Source organism: Typopeltis vanoorti, chromosome 15 (genome assembly GCF_054136105.1).
Source record: "Typopeltis vanoorti isolate ZY-2024b chromosome 15, IOZ_Tvanoo_1.0, whole genome shotgun sequence".
NCBI classification, from domain to species: Eukaryota; Metazoa; Arthropoda; class Arachnida; order Uropygi; family Thelyphonidae; genus Typopeltis; species Typopeltis vanoorti.
Genome location: NC_143563.1, coordinates 42,710,070 through 42,735,794, shown reverse-complemented (window position 1 = coordinate 42,735,794; position 25,725 = coordinate 42,710,070). Strand labels below are relative to the sequence as shown.

Below are 25,725 nucleotides of genomic sequence, written 5' to 3'. Positions count from 1 at the left end.
AATTTTGAATGGTATGCAAAGGGATCACATGGTACCACTCAACAGGATAAAAGGAAAAAGGCTGTGCTAAGCGAACTGTGTTTGAAGGAAGCTCTTTTTGTGAAGGAATAAAGTTGCAACTTGGATGTCTTGTAATGTCTCAAAAACATTATCTAGATTTCACACAGGAAAGAATTATTGGAAAGCTTGAAGAAGGCCACAGAATTACTGATATTGCCAGAAGTTTGGAATCTCACATAGCATTGTATCCAGACAGAATGGAATGTGTTCTAGATGTTTGCTAAGAGGTCACCCTCGCTCTACCATGGAGCATGAAGACAGATTTTTGGTTATAATAGCAAAATGTAACTGGCACACTAGCGCAGGTCAGATTGTAAGTCGGCTCTATTCAAGCACAGATATAAGTATATCTCGACAAACTGTGGTAAGAATTCTGCGACAAGTAGGGCTATATACTGAAGACCTGTAGTCGGTGTCCTTTAATCCAAAGCTCTTTGTAGAGCACATTTTCAGTGTTGTATCCATAAAAATTGCAAGACACCAGTGGCCTAATGTACTCTTTCCAGATGAGAGTCGTTTTAATCTTTCCACCTATTTTAGATGACACTTGATCTGGCATGAAAGTGGTACTGCTTACAATTGCGAGAATGTTCTTGAAAGGGATAGAGGATGTGGCGGTGCTGGTGTCATATCCTCTATGACACCATATTATGCTTAATGGACACACCAAGCTACAAGTGCTGGTGTCGGTGAATGATATTGCAAAAAATTTCTTCAATGTCATGTTTGATTGTTCCATGGTGATGCGGATGAAGAATTCACTTTTATGAATGACAATGCCACACCACAATGTACATGAGTAGTGGAGTTACTTCTGGAGAAAAAGGATATTAACTGACTTGAGTGGACAGCATGCTCCCCCAGATCTCAACCCCCATAGAACAGATTTAGGATGCAATAGAGAAACATTGCTGCTCAAAACTCCCCTCCAGAAAACAAACATGTTTTCTGGAGGGGAATCTTTTGCCAAAAATGTATTGTAATTTAATTTACACAAAATTTATAACACAGTTGTTGTGTAACATAATTTATCAGTATGCTGGCAATAAATTTATGTCTACATTTAAGATGTAGTCATGAAAATTTTTTCATATACAGCTAAAAATACAGTTTGTCCTTAGCTTTTGGACACCAGTGTATATAAAAGTTCTTTATGTAACATATCAGTAGTCATGATAAACTTTTCTTAACTAAAAAAAAAAAAAAGAAAAAGAAAAAAGAATAAAGAAAAAATATCTGCGTGGGATAGAGATTGCTTCTGTGCAGCTGGTAGAATTATTTTTACTGAATTCTCACCAATATTACTGAATCCTTTATAAGTAAGGTTTTATTTTATTTTATTATTATTTTTTTATTGTCTGAGCTCTACCATTACAATTTTTAAATTTATGATATGAAAAAATATTTTTACTCAAATAAAAACAAACTATTTTCACTTATATGCCTTACCTCGGCTGGTTAAATCACTGGAAACTGGAGATATATCAGGAGAAGATACATTAGCTGCCAAGTCAGCTTCTGCTTCACCGCCTATTTGGGATTCAAGAGATTTAATACTGTCACATTTCTTTGGCAATACAGAATCATTGGCTGAATCGGTGAATCCCTGTGTATGTGTTAGGTTCTTTATATGATATGTTTCCTGTTTATTTTTTGATTCACTCCCAGTTAAGGCCACATCATGTAATGCACTTTGGTAATTTAATGACTTGTTCAATTCAGTATCAGCTAAACCTGAAGACATTTCAAGATTTGTGGATAATTTTGACTGTAAAGACTCAGAAGAAACAGATGAATTTCCAATACTCATTGCATTGGTTGGTGATGATTCTTCATCTTCTCCTATCCTCATGGTGTTTACTCTTTCAATAGGCTTAAGAGATTCAGAAGCGGAAGAGCTTGATGAATAATTCTTTGATAAAGATTCATACATTTCTTCATCTATATTGAAAAAATCAGAAACAAGGGAATACAAAATGTTAAATTTATTTTAATATACAGAGAAGTAATACAAATGTAAAGAAAAGAATAACAACAGATTATTTATTAAAATAAAGAGCCAAAAGGCATCAGTTTGGCGATGCAAAATTATAAAAATCATGTTCATGTTTTCTAAATGGTCCGCACTAGGACAAGTCATAAATGCCGGCAGGTGTATTGCCATAAGCTCTCTGGTCATTTTATGAAACGTTCATATTTTCTACATTCAGCTTTGAAATAATGCTGGATCTAATATCCACTTGATTTTTAGAACAGATTATATTTCTTTCTTGAAATATCTAGAATATGCATAGCACTGTTTCAATGCTTTTTAAGGGTAATTTCCAAGAGGATACATAGTAGAAAAAGTGGCACTAAAAAGAGTGTGACAATGGCAGTCTCACAAACACACCAGTTGGCCTTCAGGTGCTTTTCATATATACACATTTTTTAGCATTATGTCTACACATTACTGTTGGAAATCGAAGAATGAAAATTTCCTTCAAATTAGTTTGTTATCTGTCAGGACACCAAAAATTGTCAGATCTTATATTTCAGCCTTCTAAGGTACTTCTGTGTTAATCCACCTAGACAATGTCTTCCTCTTAATCCTTTTCTTGTCACCCTGGCATTAAACTGCTTTGCTAATAAATGATATAATGCAGCTTATGGCTGGTGCAGGCAGAACTTGGGAGTCATTCCTGGAAATTGACTAAGGGTGTAGCTAAGAAGCATGTGAGGTCGAAATTCTTTTCATGGTGAGTGGCGAGTATGTGGAAAGTGCTACTGTTGGATGTTTTGAGTGCATCTTCAGTGAATGTGTTCAAAAAGAAGTAAGATCAGCACCGTAGCATTGGTGAGGGTAAGTAATTTGTTTGTTTAGAGTTTTATGGAGCAAGAACAACTATGGTGATACTGTGTCAATAAAAGTCAAAGCAGTAGACAAGGTAAAAATAACATGATAAACAAACAGAAACATAAATAGGTATGGATAAGAGTGTGTAAAAATGTAGGTGTAAAATGTGTACAGAAATAAGTGTAAAAAGTATGAAAAACAAGTGCAAAAAAAGTTAGTAAAACATAGATAAAAACACCAGGATTAAAAACCTATATACAAAAACAACATTGCATAAATAAAAATAATGTAAACAGTCTATATACAGTGAAAAATATTGATTTACTGTAAAGATTTAAACACAAAAAAAACACAAAAGGTGAATCTAAAAAAATCTGCTTGGGTGTATAGAGTGCAGACAGATTAGGAAGACAGCTAAAATAGCACCTCATTGATGAAATGGGAGAAGTAAATTGAAATATGGCTGATGGTTAGTCTGTCACCACAGAACTCACAGACAGGTAGGTCATCACCCCTCAATAGGAAGGAGTGTGTAAGATGACTACACTGTATGAGGAAGCAAGCAAGGACAACTTCCTCTTTACAATCCATGCATAGACCAGACTGTCACAATATGATTTCAAATTTGACTTGATGGAGCTTATTCTCTATTCCATGATGACTGTAAATGGAATAAAAGTTTGTCTCACAATCTGCAAGTAATTGTATGGAACAGGCAGATGGCAAGAAATTACTTGATCTAGCAGTATCTGCAACCTCGTTTCCTCTAATCCCAATGTAGCTTGGAATTCAACAGATGTATACATCCAAATACAGCTTTCATAACTGATAGAGGACATGTTGGATTCAAGAAAACGCTGAATGTTTCTGCAGCTCTAGACATCTTATTGCCAGAGAGAACTTCATGAGTCTGAATATATTATGCACCTTTGGTAGCAATGCAGTCTTTAATGGTCTTTAAGTCTCCATTTCTTGCATTAAAATATTATCTGGGAAGGGAGCAGAAGATCCCACTAGGGGCCTTGACTTTGAACTATCAATGTAAGCAGTCACAAAAGCAGAGTATTCCCTTCCATGTGTTTGAAAGAGCTGCTGGTAGTCAACAGAAGGGATAGAATGTTTGGGTAGCTTGCAGAAAGATAAACTGCACAGTGGTACATATGAATGCCATGACAGCATTCATGTGTATTCAGTGGCATCTCTGCTACCTCAATATTGAGAGCTTTGATTCGCAAGCCATGGGCAAAAAACAGACAGCCAAATGGGATGGTCTAGCATGGATTTTATTTTTGTAGTGTATAATAGAAACATCTGTTGATGTTGAAGTGACAAAGGTGATTCATTTGCCTCTATGTACTACTAGCAATTTCCCCAAATGTGGTGAGTGGTGTATCTGCCTTTTGTTTCTAGATTTTATCCCACACTTCTTTGCTCTTGGTTGATATTGTTACAGAAAATGTATACTGGATGATTCAGGCTTATGGCTCTGACAACAGATGCATCTTGCTCATGCTCAAGCACATTCAGAAGCAATGGGGTTTGTTTCTGTGGTGTATCTGTGGAAGACAGGTACTTTCTTCTGCGCTACCCTGGCTGCTGTGCAATCATCATTCCACCATGGCTTAGGGAGACATGGAAACTGACTAGATGTTCTAGGAATTGTAGTTATGCAGCTTGTGTAATACATTCTGTCATGTGGTTCACCACATCACTGACAGGAAATAAGCTGACTGTTGCAGAAACGAATTCTATAAGATAGAATAGACAAAGTGAGTCAGTCACCTTGCTCAATTTTCCATTGTGATATCTGAGAAGTAGTACATGGTTGACTATGTAAGAGGGTTGATATCACAGGGAAATAGTCACTCCCACATAAGTTGTCTTCAGTTTCCCACTTGAACAGACAGCAAGCCGACAATTAAGCCAGTGCATGTTCAATAGGCATGCAGAAGGTGCTGCTTCTGATGTTCAAGAAGGAGATATTGTTAAGCAACTGCTCAACAACTTTTCCTCTGATGCTTGTTTGGGCACTATTCCATAGTGGTGTTCCTTTTAAATCCCCCATTAAAAGTAAGGGGGTGAAACTGCAATATGTCAAAAGTTGATTATCTAAGTCATACAGAGAGATATCTGTTGCAGGGGAATTGTTGATGTAGCATGCTGTTATAAGAGTTCTGACTGAGGATCAGATGGCAACTACCTCTAAGATAGTATTAAGCGAGACTTGGTGAAAGGAAGTGTTGCTCCCCACTATGATGGCAATTTCTTCACAGGTAGGTCCATTCTTACAGATGATAGTTACGTTTCATAGTGCAGAATCATCACTGGGCTTCAGATATGTTTCCTGCAAGCAGAAGCATATTGATTTATACTTTGGCAAGAGAGCCTTGATTGTCACAATGTTTTGTCAGAATTCTTGACAACTGCATGGGAAGATGAAAAGATACTTAAATGATGTGATATCTGAATGTGTTCCTAGAGTTCAAAGAACAAACAGAATGGGAGTGAAATAAATATGCAATCTATTTCACTTCAGATTAAACAAGAGATAGATAAGAAGGTGGTGTGGAAGGAATATCGTGAGCATAAGAGAGGAGTAGGAAATATATAAAGCTCAGGCCAGAAAAGTTACCAGTATTGTACAGAAAGCCAAGTTGGAGTATGAAAAGAAATTGGCTGCTAAAGGCAATCCAAAAGAATTTTACCGTTATGCCACAAGTAAAAGAAAGAATGACTGTGGATGAATAACTTCTGAAAGCAAATGGTATCTTAGTATCAGAAGTAGATGAAGTAGTTCAAATAATGAGTGCTCACTTCACCAAGATCTATTCTATCATACCTGGTCTGGTCTGATCTATTGTACTGCTGAAGAGATAGAGGTGGATGAGGAGAAGGTTCTAGATCTGTTGCATAACCTAGATAAGAATTCAACAATTGGAACAGATGGGATATCAGCATGTGTGCTAAAGGAATGTTCAGCGAAACTGGCTAGACCATGGCATGTTTGTATAATTTGAGTTTTAGGGCAGGAAAGATGCCACAGGAATGGAAAGAATGTGTGATAATTCCATTACCGGTAGTGCAAAGACTGCAAGTATAACTCTCAAACTATCAATATTTCAGGTATGGTGGTGAAGATTTTAGAGAAGTTAGTAAGCACTCTCATACAGAAATGGGTAGACAGACAAGCTCGGTAAGGAACAGTATGGGTTTACTAAAGGAAGGTCATGTTTTAGCAATTCGCTCATATTTTATAATAATGTTAAGGCCAAGTTGGATAAAGGGAATGAATACACTATGATACTGTTGGATTTTGCAAAGGAATCTGATAGGATATGACATGAAAAGCTGTTGCATAAACTGGAGAAAATGGATTTGGAATATACTCTTGACTTGGATACGTGGAGAACTGACAGACATATCAAAAAGTGGCATATGGTAGGTGTGAATCTGATTTAAGATTTAAGGTGACTAGTGGTGGGCCCAAGATTTTAATGCTGGGGCCATTGTTGTTTAATCTATACATTAATGATATTGGAAAGGGCACACTTCCTTTCAGAAGTGTATACTGCTTACCATTATAGGAAGGGCCAATACAGAGACTCATTTTGATCTTCATTGAGGTCTTATCAGTAGGAGCCAGACCCAGGAAGTTACAAAGGTTGAATTAATGCAGATGCAAGTTTTTTGGGGAAAATATAACTCCTGCATGATGAGACCTGAGTAATGTGCTGCTAACTTATTCTGTGCACCTTTGAGGCATTTCAAACGAAATCAATTTAAAAATTAAATTGAAGCTGCATAATTTTGTATTTTGATGAAAGCAAGTTATATGGCCTTCATTTCATGCGAGTCACATTTAACTTTCAAAAGAGAACAGCATTTTGATAACTAAAGCAAAAACTAATATGTTCATTATGGGTTATATGGACCTTGTCCAATTTTAAAATTAGATATGATGCAATATAATCAGAAAGATTAATAGACTAATTTTGAGGAAAACTGTTGATAGGAGATTAGTAATAAACTAAATCGTAGTACTGTCCCACTATAACATGACAACAATTTAATCAAGAAAAGAGTTATGAACTGAAATTGTATAAAACACTAATATTCTCATTAAGATTAACAAGATCATTATCCTTTGGAAAAATAAAATGGATATATTTAAGAGGTGAGGCACTAGTTCCCCCGCCCCCAGCTAAGTAAATTGGTTAAAATGGAACGAAATTTTATAACCACTTCAAAGTGCACAAATTTTCATATGTCACTTTGAAGTGGTTATAAAGTTTTCAATTTTGTTTTATGTTAACCAATTTACTTAGCTGGGTAATAAAAATAACTGGAACATGCCAATTAAATGGAATTTATTTTCCCCAAGGATATGATTTTGTCAATTTTAATAGCAATTCATATAAGTTTTGATATGAGAATTTTAGTGTTTTATAGAATTCATGTTTATACTGAGATAATATATTAGTATACTAAATGATTAAGTTTACATTATTAATAATCTCCTATCAACAGTTCTCCTCCATATTAGTTGTCAGCTCTAGAAGAAAAATGTTTTTGTCTGAAAATGCATATAAGAAATCAAAAAGTACACACATTGAGAATTCAAATCGCAGTTAAAAATCATCATCATCAAATTCCTGTATTGTAACCTCAAGGGGTGTACAGGATATGATAGTACTATATGAAAAATTTAAATCATTACTAACTCCCTATCTACAGTTTTGCTCCAAATCAGTCTGTTACTTGCCAAGACTCCAACATTATCAGATCTTATATTTCTATCTTCTAAGGCACTTTGTACCGTATTAACCCATCTATATCTTGGTCTTCCTCTGGGATATTTTCCTGCCAACCTGGTGGAGAACACTTGTTTTGCTAATCTTTCATCGCCCATTCTGTTTAAGTGACCATACCATCTGAGATTAGCTCTGCTAATGCATTCCTGGATGCTGACAATGTCAAGTTCTTTCCTAATATACTCGTTTTTAATATGATATTGCCATTGATGCCATCTGTTCACGCCTCTAATCTTTCTCAGAACTCTCCTATCTGTGGTCTCCAGTCTTTGGTCAAGTGTTTTACTTCTGACCCAGCTCTCAGATCCATAAGTTAAAACTGGTTTGAATACTGTCTTGTATACAACTAATTTAGTGATCAGACTAATTTTTCTCTTATTGCATATGAATCCAATCAATTAATTTCCTACCATATCAGCTTTGTTGATTCTGTTGTCTATTTCCATATTTAATTTACCACCTTCACTAAAAATCGTGCCTAAGTAGCTGAAATGTTTTACTTGTTCCACAAGTTCTCCATTCACAACGCAGTTGACATTTCCAATGATACTGCCTATTTTCATTGTCTTTGTCTTTTTATTGCTAACCTTCATACCTTATCTATTACAACAGTTATTCAATTTAGTCAGGGAATCTTGCAGACTTATAGTAGATTTATTTAGAAGTATAACAACATCATCATCATCAAATTCCTGCCATGTACCCTCAAGGGGTGTACAGGATATGACAGTACTACATGAAAAATTACATCATTACTAACTTCCTATCTACAATTTTCCTCCAAATCAGTCTGTTACTTGTCAAGACTCCAACATTATCAGATCTTATATTTCTATCGTCTAAGGCACTTTGTACCGTATCAATCCACCTATATCTTGGTCTTCCTCTGGGTCGTTTTCCTGCCAACCTGGCAGAGAACACTTGTTTTGCTAATCTTTCTTTTCCCATTCTATTTAAGTGACCATACCACCTGAGATTAGCTCTGCTAACGCATTCCTGGATGCTGACAATGTCAAGTTCTTTCCTAATATCCTCATTTTTAATATGATATTGCCATTGATGCCATCTGTTCACGCCTCTAATCTTTCTCAGGACTCTCATATCTGCGGTGTCTAGTCTTTGGTCAAGTATTTTTTCCTTCTGACCCAGCTCTCAGATCCATAAGTTAAAACTGGTTTGAACACTGTCTTGTATACAGCTAATTTAGTGTTCCGACTAATTTCTCTCTTATTCCATATGAATTATTCAATTGACTTCCCACCATACCAGCTTTGCTGATTCTGTTGTCTATTTCTATATTTAATTTACCATCTTCAGTAAAAATCATGCCTAAGTAGCTGAAATGTTTTACTTGTTCCACAGGTTCTCCATTCACAACACAGTTGACATTTTCAATGATTCTGCCTATTTTCATTGTCTTTGTCTTTTTATTGCTGACCTTCATACCATATCTATTACAACAGCTATTCAATTTAGTCAGAGAATCTTGCAGACTTGTAGCGGATTTATTTAGAAGTATAACATAATTCCGCATAAAGCAAAGAGCTGACATTAACATCTCCAATTTTGATATCAGGTTTAATACCACATTCCTTCATAATGTGATCCATATAGATAATGAATAACAGAGAGGATAATGTACATCCTTGTCTCACACCAGATTTAACATTAAACCATCTTCCTGTACTTCCTTCAATTCTAACTGCTGACTTACAACTCAAATAAAGACTAAGTATTGCTTGATATAATGCCCCATTGACACCATATAACCGCAGCGTATTGAATAGCTTCTCTCTTGGCACCTTGTCATATGCCTTTCCCAAATCGACAAAACTTAAATACAGATCTTTGTTATATTCCCATGCTTTCTCGACTATTTGTCGTAAAGTGAAGATCTGATCCTGACAGCTTCTATTTGGCCTGAATCCAGCTTGTTCTTCACCAAGCTTTTCTTCCACAATTCTTCTCAACCGTTTCTCAAGTATACTTGCATAGATCTTGCTAGGAACACTCAGTAGGGAAATACCTCTGTAATTCTCACATTCAGTTTTATTTCCCTTTTTATATATGGGTACTATAAGAGCTCTACTCCAATCATCGGGAATTCGTCCCTCTGGCCAGGCTTTCTGAACTATACAGTGCAGCCACTATAAGATTTCCACATTTGAAGCCTTTGATGGCTTTTTCTACATCAAATATGAATATGTATTCCTGACTGTATGCCTGGTTGAGTATTTTTTACCACTGTGCTATCACTGCTTGTTTCATTTAGCAATTTTTCGAAGTAATTACTCCATACTTCAAGAATATCTTTTTCTCCTGTTTTCATGTCACCTTTATCATCTCTAATTCCTTTTACAGCACTCTTTCCTCCATTTCTGAGCTTCTTCAACAACCTCTAGAATATTTTGCCAACTTCTTGATATTTATTTTCTATGTTATTGCCAAAGTCCTCCAATGACTTTTGTTTAGCTAGTTTTACACAGTGTTTAGCTTTCTTACATTTGTCTCTGTATTCTCTAAGAGCACAAGCTGACTTATTTGCCAGGAACTTTTGATATGCGATCTTCTTTATCTTCACTGCATCTTTTACTTCTTGTGTCCACCATGGAGTTCTGATTTTTCTATGCTTGCAGACAACCTCACGTGCCTCTCTGGCTGAATCAATCATGGTTTTCTTCAAGGTTTGCCACTGAATTTCCAAAGGTTGGTTCCTTTTCTCAAACTCTTTCCTTTTTTCTTCAATAATCTTTGTGTATTTTAGTCTACAGCTCACATCTGAGAGCTGCTCAACTTTTATTCACTTTAAAACTTTCTTACATGCTATTCTTTTCAATATGAAATTCAATTTTATCCTACTCAAGACTAAATAGTGATCAGTTCCAATTTCAAATCCTCTGTACACTCTGGTGTCCTGCACCTTGGAGAAAACATTACTATCAACAATAACATAGTCAATGAGACTTTTCTTATTCCTTGTCTCTTCTCTCCATGTGAATTTGTGCACATTTTTATGTTGGAACAGTGTTAGTAATAAAAAAGTGCATGTCCTGAGCAGAAATCCAACAGGTATTTGCAATTATTATATAGCTTCGCTCTTTTCTCCAAATTTTCCCAAAATATTTTTGTATGTCTTACAAACACTTCCTACTCTGCTATTTAGATCTCCAACAAAGACCAACTTTTCTTTTTTCACTGTGTCAATAGCTTCCTCTAGAGCCTCAAAAAATTCTTGCACTTCTACCTTAGTAGAGCTTTCTGTGGGACCATAGGCACAAATAAGTCTCATTGTCCAGTTCCACATTCTGATATTTGCCCATATCACTCTACTTGAGACTATTTGCTATTCAAGAAGATTAGCTTCGTATTTAGTGTTGAATACTATGGCTACTCCTTTTCCTTGATTGTCATTGCCTGAATATAACATTTTGTATTTATTGCTCAGAAAGGTCTCACCAGTTTTTGTCTTTTTTGTTTCAGTCACCCCTATTATATCAATCTGGTACTTATCTAATTCTTCAGCTAGCTCCATTTCTTTGCCCATTCAGGCTTCTTATGTTGATAGTACCAATCTTCAACTCTGGTGATATTGAGTTGGGGTGTGTTTTAGGGTTTGTTCCAGTAGCTGACTTTTTGCTGTTTGCCCTGGTTCCCTGGCGAAAAGAACGGGTGCCTTGTTTAATCGGGCGAGACTCAAGCGGCATGAAATTTTGTCATGTTGTACCATGATTTTGTATTTCGGTTTAAGCCAATAAGAATACAATTTGGTCGGCTAAATCTCAAATTGCCAGCCCATCCTCATTCGTTCAGCATCCAGGTAGATACCCAACACAGTGCACCACGAGAAGGTGAGGATTGGACATTAAGTCAGAAGTCTTGTCGGTTCTCCGTATTCCTTTAAAGGCTATGTGGAGGTCTCCTCTCAGTTATACAGCTTTGACCTTTAAGCACCCCAGTTAAAAAGCAGAGATTGGAAAAATTTTGTGGATCTGACAAGTAAAAACAACCACTGATAATTTACTGAATGCAAGTAAAAACCTAAAAAAAAATTTCCCATCTAAAGGACAGGATGATAAAATACCCCCCCCCTCCATGATTTCACTCAGAATACCCCTTTATCAACTGGTTGCACATATATTAGTTCAAATAACCGTTAGGATGGGAGAAACATACAAGAAAAAATATATATATATATAAATTTGTTTTATGGATTATTTTCCTGAAAGAATTGTGAAAACTATGACTTGCTGTGTGCCATGAATATTCTATATAATTTTGGTAAATTCTTGAGCAATATTTCTAATATGTTAGTTATAAACATTTCTAAGCTAACCTGAATAATTCTACAAATATGCATTATTAATCTGCATGAACAGCACTGTCTTCCCTATAACGGAATCTCTTGTGAGGAAATATTTACATGTTCTGGGAATTTTGTTTCACACTATTCTACAATGATTCTTCTGCATGCTGTGAAGAATATCTTTTCTTGGTTTAGTGTTATGCAAGACAAAGTATGTCTGACAAATACCTTTCCACAAAAAACTGATTTCTTTAATATGTGGATTCATCAATCAATTTATTTTATTTAATTTTTACTTTTTTGGTTCTGATTGTCTTTACAGACATTGAATGACTGTACGTGTAATAGTCCAATATATATTGAACATTTTTATGTTGATAAATTTAGACAAGAAAGTATGAGAGCTTATTTAGTCTAAATATATTAGCCTCATGATAAAATTGGAATGTACTCAAAGATGGGTTCATTCTTTTGAAAGAATCTTGACCAGCTTGCTAATGCGATATATTTTAATAGTTTATGCTGCATTTCAAATACAACATAAATTTCTTAAGACTGCAATTTAAGGAACGGAGAGCAATGCAAATAAAATGAAAAACAAAAACATAATAAATATATTATATTTGATATACAGTTTGTGATATACAACAAGTAATATTATGATATGATCTGATATGAATTAAAGAAACTATATTACCACTACAGAAGTAATTAACTGAATAATTCACACATCTAATTGATTTGTTTTTAAAATTCTACTGTATTAAGATCCTCACCTTCATCCCAGGATATTTCATTTTCTGAAAATTTGTCTACTCTGTGTAAGATTTCAGTTATTTTATCTTCTTTTTGTTTGAGCTGGTGAACTCTAAAAAAGTACCGCTGCCAAAATTCCAGGTGAGATACTGACAGAGGAACCTTCAAGGGTAGGGAAAATAGATAATTTTTATTTTTTATTTTATTTTACTATTTATTTGTGGGTAAACTACTATAATAGAAATTTTGCTAATATTATGAAAATGATGCATGCTATACCTGCAGCTGATAAGAAATATTAATGTGATTAACAAATTATTATTTAACTGTGGGATATTGTGTAAATACATGATAAGTTGTTTGCACAATTTTTCAATCAGGCATATCTTTTTTTTTTTCTTTTTTTTTTTTTAAATCAGAAACTGTAGTTAAAACCTTGGTTATTTAAGGATTTCTCTAGCTTGATAATCAGATGTATTAAAACAAGAATAGTTATCATCATATTTAAATCCTTATACTTTCATTAACACTGAAACCCAATCACAACAGGACTAAGTAGGTGGTAGCTCTATGTGCTAATAGTTTGCTAAAGTGTTCACAGACTGGTTTATCTGATAGGAAAAACCTGAGCAGGGATAAAAACTGTCATATCTGTTTAAGACAGATCAATTTTCAGAAAAACATTAAGTGAAACCAATTAATCAGGAGATAAAATCGTCAGATATTTAAATTTTGTAACACTTGAGACCTATGATCCTCCATGAATGAATGGTTACATGTTAAAATTACACTGCCAAAATTACACAGGGAAAAAATTACATATAGATAAAAATACACTAAGAAAAAATTACACAAATTTGAATATTCACACCGAAGTTTTTTACTTTAGAGTTTTAAAATTTTTATGATGAATTTTATATTTATTTTCAGATAAGAGTTCCGTTAATTTTGTAATACTTTATAAGACCCACCTGTTGACTTTAATTTGATTAAAATATTATTGGTATTTTGTTGTCAAATTAAACACATAAACTTTCTTAATATTGCAAAAATTACTTTTATTTTAAAATATAATAAACAAGAAACACTTAAGTCATATAAGCTATACAACGTAAAAAATTCAATCGTCTATTAGAGTTGTAATTTTGTACAATATTTGAAATACGTTATTTTAATGAAATGTACCTACAACATCCTGGGTTTCGTTGCAAATAGTTTGTATATTGTAAAGAAAATTCTTTAACAATGTTATCCAAAAATTTCCAAACAGTTGGATGGGAACACTGAAAGAGCGACTGAAGTCCATAGTGCCATTCTTCGATACAATTTGTAGTTCTAGTTATACAGTTGGCTGCAGGGTATCTATGGTTCCAAGTAGAAATATTGAATAGAGCTATAAGTGCCGTTCCTGAGCTGTCAACCACAAACATATGTATGTTCGAAGTAAAGGAGAACTTGCTCGATTTGTTCATTATATTCATCTAAATTAGAAAACAGATCAGCAACTTCTAAAAATGTTTCTAACACTTCTACTGGTAAAAGTGCAAGTGATTGTAACATTTTAATGTGTACTGCAAATGACTAATTGGATTCATACAGAAATTTTAGTCCACATTCATTTACTTTGCGTATAAAAGATTGTGATAAGTGGAAAAAGCAGCCACCAATTTCGATGTTTTCAAACACGGTACGGAAATCATTCATTGCTGCTGTTTCAAAATCGGTCAAAATTTTTTATGGTCAAGCTTGAGGAATTTTCTCCAGTAACATGTTCAGCATCTTCACGTATATTTCTTCCTTTTTCCCTGGTAGAAGAGCCGGTAGACAAGGAAAAGCGATGCCTGGATCATATTGGACATGGATACTGTATAACTGATAATATATTTCTGGAACCACTTTAAAATGTACCATCTGCTAGCAAAAAATCGTTAATTACAAGTTGATCTAGAAGAGTCTTGTGACCAATTAGTATTATACGTTCTGGATCTTCTGCCCCGGAATCATGAATAATCCATTTAGAGTACTTCTCTGGTATTTCAAAATTTTTGTTATCTGGATTTGATGGAACGTTTCTGATTGTTTTAGCTTTGGATCTATTTAATCGCCTCGTCATGGAGCTCTTCTTCGGTAGGCACACTTTTAATCCGTCTGATACAGTCAATAAACTGTTAGTTATAATTGCACGAGCCATTGCGCCTGGATTCGACATTTTTCTTTTCATTTGATTTGCAAGTTGATGAGCTTCAGATTCAAAAGTGTTGTTAACATGACAGTGGTCTGAAGACTCACAGATAATCTTGTTGTCTCTGGTATGGAGCAGCGATCGACAATGTAAAGTTCTAAACTTTGCACAACGCCAATGAATAGTTCCGATAGCAGTTTCACGGTGAAGAACAAACTCAAATCCTTTGTAAATTATAATTTGACCATCTTTATTACTAACGCTGTACTCAAAATCAGCCATAAGTAAATTAAAAATTAATTTTAAAAAATTAATCACGAAATTTATTAAGTCGTACATTATACACTAGTTGTATTACGAGTCATTGAAGAATGTAAGACAAAAATTTACTTATATACCTTCACCCAAACAATTCTTAGAAATTCTTCAGCAGTTCATGGTGATTAACAATTGTCGATTGGTTTTTACCTTAGGAAATTATTCCTTGTAAATCTGAGGTAAGTACTAATTAGAGTTGCTAATCACTACATCATTTTGAGTTTCCAACTCAACCACCTCCCTAATCCCCTTGCCCAAATCTACAATCGTGATTTAACCCTTGCTGGTTATAAATTTTGTACAATTTTTGGTAAATTTTATTTTATTTGTAATTTCTTACTTGTGTATTTTTTCCTTTTAATTTTTTTCTTAGTATATTTTTATATATGTGCAATTTTTTGTTTGTGTAATTTTTTCTTTGTTTTTTCTTCCCTGTGTAATTTCTTAATTTCATAATTTCGAAATTACATGTGTAAATATTTTCCTATTTTTCCTTTTAATTTTTTTCTTAGTGTATTTTTATCTATGTGTAATATTTTGTTTAATTTCTTAATTTCGAAATTACTTGTGTAAATACACAAGTAATTTCTTACTTGTGTATTTTTTCCTTTTAATTTTTTTCTTAGTGTATTTTTATCTATGTGCAATTTTTTGTTTGTGTAATTTTGTCCTGACACGGAATGAACATATCCAAAGTTACTTTCTATGCAAAACAATGCAAAGTAAAATAACAGCTGTAGAGCAGGATCAACATGGTAAATCATCATGTGGGAAGGAGGAGGAGGAGTGATTGTTGGGGAGGAGGGGCTGTCATGCAATAGTTGTTATAATGAGCAGAACACGCACACACGCGCACACACACACACACACACACACACACACGCACACACGCGCACACACACACACACACACACACACACACACACACACACACACACATCTGTTTATCCTGTTCTCACTTCAGCTGAGTGTCACATGTTGAGTTTAACTAACATTTGGATCCTCAATTGCCATTTGAAATATCATTAAAATACTACACTATGATGCCACTGCAAAGAAACATTATGTATGGAGAAAAATATGGAAACAGATCTGTGAGCCATAAATTTGGTATTGCTAAAGCATTTATACATGTACATTGATGGAGAAATAATGGTAGTTTCATATTCTTTTGCAAAGAAAAGCTAAGTATTCTATGGGACCTAAGAAAGGAAGATATAAGTAGATGAAGCCATATTACATTGTTACTGAAACATGAGCAAAAGTATTGCCTATTACATCCCAAGCAATGCAAATGCAGGCAAGAGAAATTTCCAAATTCCTTGGAACGGATGTAAGAAATTTCAAACAATGAGAGATTTGGGTAGTTGATTTATGTGTCATGAAGAGCATCAAACGTGTCATGTAAAGCATTAAAGCATCAAACATTCATGTCGTGTCATAAACTTCCTGTTGAATGTGACCAAAAGCTGATCAACTGCAAATATTCTACTGAGGAAAAAAATGGTATGAGTTAAATAGAAAAAGGAGACTAAATTCTGGTGTTCTTTGATATACTATGAAAGTGTCATAGTCATAGGCGTATTGTTACCCAGATATGACAACAGTGAACTGAGAAGGAGAGCAGAGATAATGAATAGTAAGATGGCTGAATTATGTGAGGCAAAGAGGGTTCAATTTGTAAATCTGTGGAGTGAATTTGAAGGGAAGTTGGAATAATCCTTGGTATGTATAACTGCAAACCAAGGATTAAGCGATAAATAGAGGACTGAAATGGATGAACAGTGAAATTAAGCAAGCTGTACTGGAAAAGAAAATGTTATGGAGGAGGTACAAGACAGTTGGTGGTGATCGGATCCATGAGAGCATAAAGTGCAGGCTAGAAAGGTGACGAGCATGGTAAGAAAGAAAAGGTGCAGTATGACAGGATATTGGCTGGTAAGGCCAAGGTTAACTCAAGATTACATATGCCATATTCTGCTATATGGCAAGAAAGAGAAAGAAATAATTATGGTAGGTTAACAATGGTGGATAGTCATGGCAGCAGAATAACAGCTGCAAAGGATATAGTGGAATTACTGAATAAGCACTTTATCAGCATATATTATACTGGTGTAAATGATGCTGTGCAATATAAATAAAAGAGGCAAGCATTAGGAGAATTGGAGGCGCATCAGTTGTTGGTTGGGTTAGATATTCCCACAGAATAAGGCTGTGGGAATGGATGATATATCACCACATATTCTTAAGGAAAGTGCACCACAGTTGGCTATACCCTTGAGCTGGTTATTTAATGAAAGTCTTGCAGTGGGTAGGGTTCCTAAGGAGTGGAAAGAAACCAAAATAGTATCACTCCACAGGCATGGTTCTAGGGCAGAAGTCTCCAACTATAGACCAGTCTGTATAACTGCAGTTGTGGTCAAGGTGTTGGAGAGAATGGTAAGGAATAGAATACAGGATTGGGTTGATGGATATAGCATTCTTTATGATGGTCAGCATGGATTTGTACAGGGTAGGTCCTGTTTTTAGCAATTTACTTGCATTTTATGATAAGGTAACAAGTGTGTTAAATAAGGGAGAATCACTTGTTGAAAATACTCCAGAAAAATGCAACAAGAAGGACATATCAGTACATGAAGTAAAAAAAAAAAAAAAAAAAATCAAGAAACTGAAATGCTCTTGATAGAAAGCTGGAGTAGATGATATGCATCCAGAAATGCTCAAATATAAAGGTTTAAAAGTTTTACAGTGGCAGCACTGCATAATTCAGAAGGCCTGGTCTGAGGATTGAATTCTAGACGATTAAAATAAAGCTTATACTATCCATCTATAAAAAGAGAAATAAAACCAAACGTGAGAACTACAGGTGAATTTCATTACTCAGTATTCCAGGTCAGAAATTGTGGTAGGGAAACTTTGCAAAGAACAAGCTGGATTCCAGCCAAATAGAGGTTGATGGGATAGCATTTTCACTTTAAGGCATATAGTTGACAATGGACATATAACAAGATTCTGTATATAAATTTGATATGGATAAGAAATATGATAATGTACCAAGAGAAAAGCTGTTCAAAAATTATAATTACATGGTGTAAAATGAGACACTGTATTGTGCAATACATAGTCTATATTTGAGTTGCAAGTCAGCAGTTAGAATTAAGGAGGTAGTAGGATGGTTTGATGTAAAATCAGGTGTAAGACTAGGGGGCACGCTATCTCCACTGCTGTTCATCACCCACACAGATCAGGTTGTGAGGGAAAGTGGCAGATAATCGCATTGGCAAATTACATTAAAATTATTTCATTCAACTATAACTTATGGCTGAATAAACAATCTTTGTCAAAACCTACCATTGTTATCCATTACATTAATATTATCGCTACGAAACCTGTTTGTGAGTTCACTCATATTTTGTAAAATTATTCCAAATTTCCATGTTCACCAACCATTCAAGCTTACCACTTTGTCATATAAAAAATTACATGATTAAAAATAATATACCAGACTTAAATGAACTTACCAGCTTTGAATATAACAACCTTACATCACTGTAATCTGTCATTACCCTTGTTATCTCATCTTCACAATATTCTAAACTAAAATTTTCAAGCCATGATTCATACTCTTCAGGAGGTGCTTGAGGCTCATGTGAGAAAGTTTTGGGATCTGTACAGATGGTATGTATCTGTTTCTAATAATTGAAGAAAGAATGAGAGGGAAGAAAATTTCTTTAATATTCAAATAGTATTCTTATTTTTTGACACTTTTTTATACTAGCGCTCCTAAAGTTTCTTTCAACACACATGTGTAACACTTATAATATCATGATTAATATCTTGTATTAATATTCTACTTTAATACAGTAGTATATTTAAATATAATGATATTTGAATAATATCATTAGAATAATTACCCATGCAGCTCACTCTTATTACACGGAAATGTGTAGGCAACTCAGGAACAGTTTGCTATAGTGAATTTTCTTTAGTCATGCCTCAGGAATTTGGTTGGGAGTTTAGTGAGTTTGTTATAACAGTGGTCACTCTAGTAAGAATAAACTACAGTATCTTAAGGCAGCTTTAATTTAGTGCGTTCACATTACTTTAAAGGAAGGATAAATAAATGGCCAACCCTTATAATCCTAATGGCAAAACACAAGAAAAAATTGATTTGATTTAGCCAGGAAAGCATGTGGTGAAGTTAAACAGATTCATCATATTTCCCTGGTAGGATAGAAAAATCAAAACTTTGCTGTTGACTCAAAAATAAAAAATAACTAAATTTATATTGAAAAGAAGAGCGTGTAAGAAAGTTTTGAAATGAATTGAAGTTGAACAGCAATCGGATGTAAACTGTAGACTAAAATACACAAATATTATTCAAGAAAAACTGAAAGAGTTTGAAAACTAGAACCAAATCTTGAAGATTCGGTGGAAAATCCTAAAGAAAACTTTGACTGATTGAGCCAGAGAGGCATGTGGTAAGGTAATTTGCAAGAATAGAAAAATCAGAACTCCATGGTGGACTCAGGAGGTTAAAGACGTAGTCAAGGAAAAGAAGAAAGCACATCGAAAGCTCCTGGCAAGCAAAGTCACCTCGTGCTCTTAGGGAATACAGAGAAAAATGTAAGAAAGCAAAGCATTGTGTAAAATTAGTTAAACAAAAGTCATGGGAAGACTTTGGTAAGAACAATGAAAATAAATATCAGGAAGGTGGTAAAATATTCTGGGGGGGGGTATTGTAAAGCTCAGAAATGGAGGAAAGAGCTTTAAAAGGAATTAGAGATGATAGAGGAGACATGAAAACTGAGGATAAAGATATTCTTGATGTATAGAGTAATTAATTTGAAAGATTACTAAATGAAACTAGCAGTGACAGCATGGTGATAGATGACACTCAACAGAAATGTCATCTGGAATATATATCTGTACTTGATCACAAATCTGATATGTGGAAAGGTAGCTAGAGTAGATATTTGACAGAAATGCTAATATATGGAGGTTTTAAAATTCAGGCCTTCTGAATTCAGAAGGCCTGGTCAGAGGGTCGAATTCCAGATGACTGGAGTAGAGCGCTGATAGTACCCATCCATAAAAAAAAGGGAATAAAGCTGAATGTGAAAATTACAGAGGAATTTCTCTACTGAGTTTTCCTGGAAAGATTTATACAAATATTCTTGAGAAACTGCTAAGAAAAATTGTGGAGGAGAAGACTGAAGAAAAACAAGCTGGATTCAGCCCAAACAAAGGTTGTCAAGATCAGATTTTTGTTTTAAGACAAATAATTGAGAACTCATGGGAATATAACAAGCATCTGCATTTACATTTTGTAAATCTGGAAAAGGCATGTGAAAAAGGTGCCAAGAAAAGGTGCTCTTCAAAATGCTCCAGTTATATGATATAAATGAGTCATTACATCAAGCAATACGAATTCTCTATTTGAGTTGTAAATCAGCAGTTAGAACTGAAGGAGGTACAGGAAGATGGTTTGACATTAAGTCAGGTGTGTGACAAGGATGTGCATTATCTCAATTGTCATTTGTCATCTATATATATCACATTATGAAGGAAAGCAGTATTAAACCTGATATCAAAATTGAAGATGTTAATCTCAGCTCTTTACTTTATGCAGATGATATACTTTTAAATAAGTTCAGTACAAGTCTGCAAAATTTCCTGACTAAATTGAATAACTGTTGTAATAAATTTGGTATAAAAATCAGCAATAACAAGACAAAGACAATGAAAAAAGGCAGAAACATTGAAAATATCAACTGCATCGTGAATAGCGAACCTATAGAACAAGTAAAACATTTCAGCTACTTAGGCATGATTTTTAATGAAGATGGTAAATTAAATATAGAAATAGACAACAGAATCAACAAAGCCAGTATGGTAGGAAGTTAACTGAATAAATTTATATGGAATAAAAGAGAAATTAGTCAAAACACTAAATTAGCTGTATACAATATTAGATTAGATTAAATTAGCTGTATATCAGGATCCATAAGTTAAAAATGGTGTTCAAACCAATTTTAACTTATGGATCCTGAGAGCTGGGTTAGAAATAAAACATTTGACCAAAGATTAGAGACCACAGATATGAGAGTCCTGAGAAAGATTAGGGAAGTGAAGAGATGGCATTAATGGCAATATCATATTAAAAATGAAGATATCAGGAAAGAACTTGACATTGAAAATGTCATCACTGTGTTGATATGTTCTCTATCTATTCTAATATGGATATATTAGAATAGATATGGATATAGTAGAAGCAATTTTAATGCACATCAAAACTGACACTTTTGGATCCAAGGGTGTCAGTTTTGGCCTAAGGGCCAGATTCGATCCACGGTCATGTTCGATATGGCCTGCGGCTCAATTTTATATAAAAAAATTATTTTATTATTATTATTTTTTAATTTTAAATTATTCTGTTAATATATACTTATAGAGGTCATAAAACAGTTTATGTTTAACCCTTAATGGTTAAGGGTTAAAGATAAACTTGTTAAAGCTTAACCTTTTGCTGCGGAGCTTTGTTTACGCCACAGAATGAACACACTAACAAAGCTGCATTAAAAAAGTATATGTGTGTGTGTATAAAGATAATTTTAGTTTTACAAATTATTTTATGTAAAAATTTTATATATACCTAACCCCATTATACCAAAGCAAAGCAAAGTTGATATTGAATGTAGAATAGTCAAAAATATGGACAGATTTATATTTTTTGTCGAATTGAATGATAAACTGATCTGCTTGATTTGCAATAAGCAAATTTCTGTTGCTAAAGTGTACAATGTGTAATGACATAATAAAACTAATCATGAAAAGGAATTTAAAGATTATAGTGGAAAGATTTGCAAAGAAAAAATTGTTAAACTATGCACTCAATTAAGAGAATCAGTCAGTTTTTAAAAGGCTTTAGAGATAGTTTGTTCTGAAAAATGGCAATAATTTTCAGATATATCATTATCAAGGAATATTACTTCAGAACGTATCATGGATACCTCTGAAAACTTAAACTTGCAACTTAAGAATAAAGCTCATTCTTTTCTTGCATTTCCATTGCCATTGATGAAAGCTTCCTATCTTTAAGAAAGGTAATAGAGATGACCCTAAAAACTATAGAGGTATCAGTATACTAAATTCATGTTACAAAATATACAGCAGAATATTAAATAACAAACTAATGAAATATTCCGAAAACTTTATTCTAGAGGTACAAAATGGATTTAGAAAAGGACGATCATGTATAGACCCAGCCTTCTGCCTAAAATTAATAATAGAGAAAAGAAGAGAATATAATTTAGAAACACATATTGCATTTATTGACTTTGAAAAAGCATTTGACAAAGTTAAAAGAAACATATTAAAAGAAAGACAAATACCAAATAATATCCTAAAAGCTGTCACAAGTATATATGAAAATAATCAAATACAAATAAGATTAAATCATGAGCTATCATATACAAGAGAGATAAACCAAGGGGTCCGACAGGGATGTCCCCTCTCAGCAACTCTTTTTAATATCTACTTAAATGAAATAATAATAAAATGGAGTAAAAATTTACATCAAGGAATTAAACTTTCACCTACAGTTAACTTAAACACTCTCCTCTTTGCAGACGACCAAATAATAATTACAAATTCTGAAGATAACTTACAGAAAGCTATTTTAAATCTAAATGAGATATCCAAAGATTATGGTATGATAATATCAACGGAAAAATCAAAAACTATGGCCTTTAAAGGACAAGATCCAGCAAGAACTAAAATAGTATTAGATAACAAGATCTTAGAACAGGTGAATTCATTTAACTACCTAGGATGTATGATCACTTATGAAAATGAAAAAGATATAAACATAAAAATTGCATAATATTTAAAAATAACAGGAGTAATTAACTCTATATTTAAACCAAACCTAGTTCAAAAACAAACCAGGCTAAAAGTATACAATACATTAGCCCTACCGGTCTTAATGTATGGAAGCGAAATCTGGACAATAAAACAAAAAGACAAACAAAGATTAACAACAGCAGAAATGAAGTTTATGAGAAAAACTGCAAAGTATACATACCCTATTTGATCACAAAAGAAACGAAGATATTATGAAAGAATTAAACCAAGAACCAGTAATTGAAAAAATTAAAAAATATAAACATAGATGGATGGAACACGTTCAAAGAATGAAAACAGAAAGATTACCAAAACAAGCCTTAAAATACAAGCCATTAGGAAAAAGAAAACCAGGACGTCCTCTTAAACGATTCAACGATGACTTCTAAGGCTGGAACAGGCCATACTAGGCCTAAATCTTTGATACGTATCATGATGATGATTGATGAAAGCACTGACATTGCTGATGTGGCAGAGCTTTGTATTTTTATTCAAGGTAATCGTTTGTTTAACGCAGCTTCTATGATGTGCATATGAAGATATGCACGTTGTTACACCCTGATAACCAAGAATGTAAAAATTTCAGTTATCATGGTGTAACAAAAAAATAAAAATATAAAATCCTATGTAAGTTGCTAATACAAAATATTTAAAGACAGAAAATATGCTTGCATCCAAGTAAAATAATTATATCAGAAATTGTTTATTTAACTAAATAATAAAAAAGGGAATCTTATTACAAAAAAAAAAAAAAAAAGGATATGGAAAAAATAGGTTAAGTAAGACAAAGAAGATTAGTGATAAGAATTTGTATGCGAGAGACTAGTTTAAGACTTGGAAAAAGGAGATTAAAATATTCAAGTAAATTCTAAAAAGGGGATTAATTTAGTATAGAGGCTAGCTTAAAACAATGGCAATCGCTCAAGGTCAATTCCCGAAGTGAGATGTCGTTACATGAGAGTTGCGTGCACAGGAACCGTAGCATGTTTTTGGCAGAAAAATGCCACTTTAATTGGTGAGTAGGATCAACTCCAGTAAGGGGGGGGGGAGAAAAAAATTGAAGAGAGTGCCGATAGGGGCCATGCAGATAAAGGGGTTAGGAACCCCCCCCCCCCCAAGGCTTTTTTTTCCCTCAGAGTTTCTTCACGAAATTTTCATATAGGTCACACGCGGTTTTCCTGAGTGAAGGCGTAGGAGTTATTTCCATCTGACACAACAAGGAAACACAGTGTGTGCGGGAATTCAATTCCGTATTCCTATTGCAAGAGACGATGAAGCCGTATAGTTACAAGAAGGAAGAAATTGTCTATGTATTTCATCATCCAGTACTCGTAAAAAAGGGAAAGAAAATCCATACAGAAGTTCGTGCCCAGATGATTAGTTCCATAGTGATAATATAGGAGATACTATGTGTGTCTTTAATTCAAGCACAAAAGGAATAGATCATGAAAACCAGGGTTTGTCCTAGAAAGGTACTGTAAGATCTTGTATCAATTGAAATCGCATATAGTTGCAATCATTGTTAATTACTGAACAGTTGAAGATAAACTAGAACTTTGGTACAAGTCAGAGTAGAATGAGAGTAAACTAGTTTGTTTTATTTGATAAGCATTCAAGTGCTAGAGATTTATGTATGCGCATGGTATTTCATATGAGAGCGTCTTAAAGATCAAATGTAGGTATGGGCATAGCGAAAGGATAGTTTAACATATACTGATTTGTTTTGTAACTTAGATAAGGTAAGCTGAATATAAATATAAATGACCATGGTATTATAGCAATATAGAGCATTCTGACTAGTATAAGGTTAGGTAAAGTGTAAATTTGTTCCAGGATTATATGTATATATTTATATGTATAAAATCTGTTATGATGGCATGATCACAAATTCCCATATAAGATTTTGCCCTAGTATTTGTATTTTGCTTGTGTAATTTTGTAATTTTATTCTTAGTATTGAATTGTGTTTTATATAATAGAAATTGAATTGTACCATGTTTAAGATTTTAAATAAACATTTGTTCATTGATAACACAGTTGTCTGAAATTTCTGTCTAATGCGCCACTTGAAAAAACGTATGAACCTAATCATGTGGGAAATTAATGTGTTAAGTTACGAGATAAAGGGTCACGACTGCATAATAGTTTCACACTCAGATATATTTTTGTGATTGCTCCTTGTTTTTGAATTATATATCTTAAACTAAATGTCCTGAAAGGCACGGTATGATATAAATATTAAGGATACTAAGGGGAGAAAAAGCTTAAATATTTGAATTTTGTAATATCTCGTACATGGTTAAGTTTTGAATAAAGATTAGTAGAGATTCACATGAAATGATAAAAGAAAGTTTATTAATCGTAGGTAGGGACACAACATAAATTATTATTATTCCGGGCAACTCCAAGGAGTCGACAGACTCATCGAGGGAAGCCCTAACCTAACATCATGTCAAGAACAACTATTCGACATTGACACAGTATCTATCATACCTTGCCTTGAACTCATTCACGGTCGTAGCACCCACAACAGACTGGAAGCTTATTCCACTCA

At 33.8% G+C, this 25,725-nt stretch overlaps 1 protein-coding gene across 1 annotated transcript in view; it reads right to left on the bottom strand.

Annotated features, from left to right (window-relative positions):
* LOC150098704 (BSD domain-containing protein 1-like) overlaps nt 1-25,725 on the bottom strand; it is a 103,744-nt gene that overhangs the window by 14,074 nt on the left and 63,945 nt on the right. Inside the window, exons 5-7 of the mRNA XM_090405154.1 lie at nt 18,788-18,958; nt 12,787-12,928; nt 1,510-2,001 (exon numbers count right to left, since the gene is read on the bottom strand). Coding sequence (XP_090261280.1) covers nt 1,510-2,001; nt 12,787-12,928; nt 18,788-18,958 — 805 coding nt within the window. The remainder of the gene's footprint in view (nt 1-1,509; nt 2,002-12,786; nt 12,929-18,787; nt 18,959-25,725) is intronic.